Raw genomic sequence first — 6000 nt, 5'->3', positions numbered from 1 at the left:
CCGGAGGCGGAGGGCGGCTGAGGGCGGCCAAGGGTTCGCGCCGGGCCAGGCACCGTGCCGGCTCGCGGCGGGGACCGAGCCCGTGAGCTGCAGAGACTCGGCCCCGCGGCGGCGGCGGGGACCGGCGGTGGCGGTCGCTGCCCCGCACTGTGGGGGCAGAGCCAGCGGCGTTGCGGGGCGCGATGCGCTGAGCGCTGGGGGGCCGAGCGTGGGGCTCTGGGGCGCACCGGGAGCCCAGCCCATGGAGCCGGCGGGCACCGGGCGGAGCCTGCCTGTGCCGCCGCCGCTACTGCTGCTGCTGCTCCTGCAGGTGGCGGGGCCAGCGGGCACCCTGGCCGAGACCCTGCTGGACGCTCCCAGGGCCATGGGCACCAGCTCCAGCCCGCCCAGCCCTGCGAGCGTGGTGGCTCCCGGAACGACGCCGTTCGAGGAGAGTCGGTTGCCCGTGTTCACCCTGGATTACCCTCACGTGCAGATTCCCTTCGAGATCACCCTGTGGATCCTGCTGGCCTCCCTGGCCAAGATTGGTGAGCGAGCTCGGAGCCGCGGGCAGGGCAGGGGCGATCGGGGGGAGGTCGTGTGGGAGAGCTAATGTGCGGGTCGTGGTGGCCCACTCCCCAAGCACCAGGCCAGGGCGACATTAGAACAACTTCTGGTCAAGAAGAACCCAGGGAGGAGCTGTTTCCTGCTTGGGTTCTTAAGTGGACATTGGCCTTGAAATAGCCCCAAGTATCAGCCCATCCACACTTAGCGATTTGCTGCTTACTTCTGCTTGGTTAGCCGAGTGTGACAGTCCTCCGCCGAAGCGGAGACCTGTTGACTGAGGGAGAGGCCAGCGGCTGCAGTTTATTGCCCTCACCTCCTGGGAGAGGCTCAGGGGAGCACCAAGGCTAGAGTGGCCCAAGCCCAGGATGCTGGAGGGGAGGGATGTGCTGGTGACACAGATGCTGCCATGCGCCTGACTGATGATGAGCATGGAAGGGGACCAGGGCACCAGAGTGCCCGCAGCTGGGACGCGGCACTCTGTCTCCTCCCTCCTTTGGGCTGAGGACTTGACTCTCCAGGAAGCATTTTCTTTGGCGACTGAGGCCAGTGGGCAAGATGCAGATTTAAAAAGAAGTACCTGCTTTTTGAACTACCTTTACCTCTCATCTGGGAAGCAGAAGCCTCAGGATGTATTTTCTCACTTGCATCCTCCTCCTGCCCCCAATCTTCTGTTATGATTGTGGTGCTTTACATTGTTTTCACTTTATCGTTTAAATACTTTTTTGTAATGATTGTTGTAATGATTCAAAAGTTATCAGGGCAAAAGAACGTATGTGTTATTACCCATGTTTTAGACATTTGGCCGTGAAAGGTCCTGTGCCTCAAGGTGAGGCAGTTTCCATAAAGGATGACAAGCTCCTTAAACCCGCAAGGAGCTTACCGGTGGGTAGGAGAGATGGTACACACGCCAGTGATCATTACACAGGAGAGGGCTAACCAGGGTGAGCAGTGCAGAAGAGATAACATGTCAGTGCAGGGGCAGGAATCACTTCCTCGCGCACAGGAAGCATTTATTCTGGGTTTTCAGGGATGGCCAGGATAGTTAGTTGGAGAAGCAGGGGAACCCCATTCCAGAGAGAGGGAGGTCTACTGGGAGGGAGGCGCAAAGCGGCTAGAAGGGCTGGCATGTGGGCGGCTGGAAGGTGCGGGAGGTTAGCCTGAAGGCGGCCTTCTAGGTCGGACTAAATGAATCGATTCTGTTAATGGTGGCGAAAGGAGGCACATGCTATTTAATGATTTTGCCATTGTAATTACCACTGTTTTAATTCCACCCGAGAAACAGAATTAGAGGAAGTGAATTTCCCCTCTGTCAAGCCGGATACGCACATCTGCATACACCCCTTGTCTGTAATAATAAACTAGGTGCCATCTCAGATGGTCCTTACACCAGACTGCCATGGAGGAAGGACAGATATTAACACTCCCACTTGGTAGAGGTGGAAACTGAAGCATTTATATGAGTTACCCACAGACCCACCTAGTGGGGAACCAAATGCAGGCTCTGTTCTCTCCACGAGGCCCAAGCCTCTGCCAGGGAGGGCTGCTCTGTGCCCTGTTTCCATTACTGCGTCTGTTGCCATTTTTATTCCATTACAACTCTTTCTTCTGTTCTTCACTCCTGACTATTTTAACCTGTTAATCACACTAATAACAGCCGCACATAGGCACTTAAAAGTTCATTTTGTCTAGTTTCCCAACCATCCTGGGTCGGGTGATCACTTAGTTTCATATTCGAGGAAACTGAGAAAAGAAGATGCTAACTTGCTCGTGGGTGAGTCAGAATCTACCCAGGCTGCCTGATGGCTCATCTCTGTGTCTATCTCAGAGGCTTTTTTGGTGGTGAAAATTCAGTGAGAATAGATACGCATGTCACTGTTGGAATGATGCTCAGCGTGTGGTAAACAAGGACTGCCGTCGCAGCAGGGTGGCCGTGGCGTTGGTGCCGGTGCCTCTGCTTCTGCTGCAGGCTCAGCCATCTCCAAGTGCGCTCCTCCTGCGGGTTGCCTTTTTTACTTACTCGTTTTCTATCATAATCTCTTCATCTTATGTGACCTTATCCCAATAATTGTGTGGTATGAGGTCACAGGTGTTTGATCTGCTGCTGGCTATTTTCTTATGCAGATAGAATTCTGCTGCGTGGCACTTGCTGTTCTCGGATCTGCCTGCCTCCCCCGGATGCCGAACTTCTCTGGCTAGGTTTCCTCTTTCCTTTCTGCATCTGGGGTGGCACAGAGCTGGAAACAAAGGCGGACGTTCTTATCTCCTGGCCAGAAGGGTCTAAGGAGGGGACCAAGAGAGACGGCCATGGCTGGAGTGAAGGGGACAGTTCTCAGAGCAGAAAGTACTTGGGGTCTTTTCCAGATTCTTCCTGTGTGTAGTCCTTCTCATGCTTCTTGTTCCTGGAGGAGCCTGGAAGTTCTCAGATCTCCCGACACCTCCCCCGGGCCCTGCGCGTTCTGTTGGCTTTGGGGAGGACTGTCCTGGTACTGTGGGACACTGTCACCGCCCGTTAAGTAGTCTTCTAGTCATTCACATTTTATTTTAACTTTTGTAATGAAGAACACTATTATTTTGGGGGACTAGTGTGTCCTAATTGGCTCCTATTCGGGGAGGATGACGAACTGAGCTGTGCAGAGGCACGTGACGCTTCAAGGTAACAGGAACATTAACTCCTGCAAATGCCGTGGTTTCTGTTTGGGGCGCTTTCATGCCATGTACTTAGTGTACCTGGACTCACCTCCTGGGGAGACGCTGCGAGTGATCAATCTAAACAAGGGTAAACAGATCGCCCCCAAAGGAGACTTCCAACAACATTTGCAGGAGGATCAGATCACTATGATGTGCACCTGAAACTAATATAATACTGTATGTCAATTGTAACTGAAAAAAATTTAAATCATGCCTGACAGTGAATTCAGAATAGTTTTCTAGTTTGCAACACAGTGGACATCTAGAAAAATTACAATCAGAAGTGAGAAAATAAACTTTTGGCAGCTCGAATAAGTCGATTTAACTTTCTACTGCCTTACCTGATTATTATGGAAAATGAACTTTCTAATTATTTGGCAAAAAAAAAAAAGTTCATTAGTAATAAAGTTTCCTAAACTGATGATGATGAGGTGGAGGAGGGTGTGTGTGTGTGTGTGTGTGTGTGTGTGTGTATGAAGTGGGTTAAATAAATAAAAGAACATAGAGAATTTAATACAGCTTTCAAAAAAATGTGGCAAGAAACATCTCCCAATTTGTTTTCCACTTCAATCCTCACACGTGTTCTTTCATTTTGAATATTTGCATTTTGAGTAAATTGGTTTTTTAACAGAAAATGCACACTTTGCTTGGTAAGTCCTGTACCCAGGCTAGAGTTCCACAGCCTGGAAAAGTTCGGTAGCCAAAGAATAATGAAGAGAAACATTTCCCGGAGTGTCTAAGACAGTCCCCTCTGGTTTCCTTGCCTGTGCCAGGGTCCGTGGGATGGGTCCTGAGCTGGGTGGCTTAGGCCTGCCTTCTACCTCTGCTCAAGGCTCAGGCACAGAGCTCGGGGTCCTCGTCTCCGACCTCAGCGGTTCCCTAGAGGCCCCTTTGTTTCTCTGTGGTCTTGTGCAGCTGACCTGTTCGCCTCTTCCAGGTGTCAACACTCATCCTGCCCGTGGTATTTCCTTTGTCCTTAAATGTCGGGTTAGGATGCAGAATTTTCCCTTTCCTTCCATTCTGTTGTCTTGAAATCAAATAATTTGTATTTAAAGGAATGACAAAGTACCTCAATGTGGCTGGTGTGGCTGGTGAGGCTCAGTGGTTGAGCGTCGACCCTGCAGCAAGAGGTCCTGGTTCGAGGCCCAGTCCAGGCACTTGCCAGGTTGTGGGCCCGATCCCCAGTGGGGGGCATGCAGGAGGTAGCCTGTCAGCGTTCTCTCTCATTGAAGTTTCTATCTCTCTCTCCATCTCCCTTTCTCTCTCTCTCAAATCAATAAAAGAAAGAAAATTAAGGGACTGACAATGCAATTTGGTCATGAAGGCTTCTCCTTTGGACTCCACGCTGTCCTGAGTTGGAGTTTCCTTGGATGATACCCGCCTGAATTACCCAGACCTTGCCCTTCATCTGTTTCTCTTTGTACTATTTGGTGTTCCTGACATTCACTAGCTGGTTGGTCAGGTGCAGCTCAGGACTTGCCCTACTGTGTGAGCCACATCTCACTTGGAGTCTATTTCTACAGCCTGGCGTTCCTGGTGGCAAGTGTTTGTTCCTGATGAAGCTAAAAGAAGGGCTGTGATTCCCTTCTGCCTCAAGCCTTCATCTTGTCCCATTGTGCACACTGTACATCTCCTTTCTGTCTGCACGGTGACTTCAAGAGCATTCTCACACTCGTTCTAAGGACCAATTCAGGTGCTTTCTTCAGAATGTTATCACTGTGTTCCACCACAGGAATACTTGTGTACCTTCTGAAATAAATAGCACATTGTTATTACAACCTAATATTTTACGCCAAAATGTTACTTTTTATATCAACTTTAACAATTGCAATATTATTTATCATTAATGAGATGCTTTATTTATTTATTGGCAGAATTCTTTTAGATATCTTGAAGCCCTAAGATGTATACAAAGAATCTTTTGTATAAACGTATTTGTTTGTTCCCTGTAGGGTTGAAACACTGACCTGTAAAATCAAGTGAATTTGATGGTTTGTATATGGATAGATTTTCACCAATGATCGAATTCCAACTTTTTGTCTTGTAATTTGGACCTGCTTTGTATTTAATTTATCTTAACAATGTTAACATAGATTTGCAAACATGCTTACCAGTTTGTCTTCATTGTTACTTCTTGTATCTTCCCTTTCCTTCCAGATCTTTTTCTTTTTACTGAAATATGTTCTTTAGTGGATACTTGAGGGAGGATCTTTGAATGACAAATTCCCTTTGTCTTTGTCTAAAAATGTCTTTATTTTTATTATACTCTTGAATGATTATATAAGAGTATAGGAGTTAGGTTATTATTAACTCATCAGTTGATAGATATTATTTCATTTTTTTCTGCCCTCATTATGTTGTTATTCTCATTGGTTTTAGGAATTAATTTGACTTTTCTCTATGCTTGTATTTGAGATTTTCTGTTTGTTATTCTGTTGTTTCCTCAATATGAATTTATTATTTTTTTTCTTGCTTAAAATGTGTTGTGCTTCCAAGATTCTCAGTGGTGTTTATGTTTTTTCCAGCCTACCATTTTATTTTGTGTGCTTCTCATCTGTGGTTAACCTACTCACTGGAGTTTTCCTTTTAATGATATTTTCAATTAAGCATTTCTGGTCCTTTTTCAGGATTATGTGCAGTTTGCTCATGCTTTTTATTATTTCATTATAGGTTTTATTCATCTTTTCATTAGTTTGTTTACTTAAACTGTATTTCTTTTACTTTTGTTGTTGTTTGTTTTTAGATTGTTCTGCTATTTCTAGTTTT

The 6000-nt window shown here is 47.4% G+C and overlaps 1 protein-coding gene across 1 annotated transcript in view; it reads left to right on the top strand.

The window, feature by feature from the left end:
• Positions 1-241: 241 nt before the first annotated feature.
• Positions 242-6000, top strand: part of SLC9A2 (solute carrier family 9 member A2) — a 97822-nt gene continuing 92063 nt past the window's right edge. Inside the window, exon 1 of the mRNA XM_036262956.1 lies at positions 242-527. Within this exon, the coding sequence (XP_036118849.1) occupies positions 242-527 (286 nt within the window). The remainder of the gene's footprint in view (positions 528-6000) is intronic.

The sequence above is a fragment of the Molossus molossus genome, unplaced genomic scaffold, assembly GCF_014108415.1.
Source record: "Molossus molossus isolate mMolMol1 unplaced genomic scaffold, mMolMol1.p scaffold_m16_p_15, whole genome shotgun sequence".
Lineage (NCBI taxonomy): Eukaryota > Metazoa > Chordata > Mammalia > Chiroptera > Molossidae > Molossus > Molossus molossus.
Note: the sequence above shows the minus strand (reverse complement) of the source record. Positions and strands in the feature narration are given on the sequence as shown.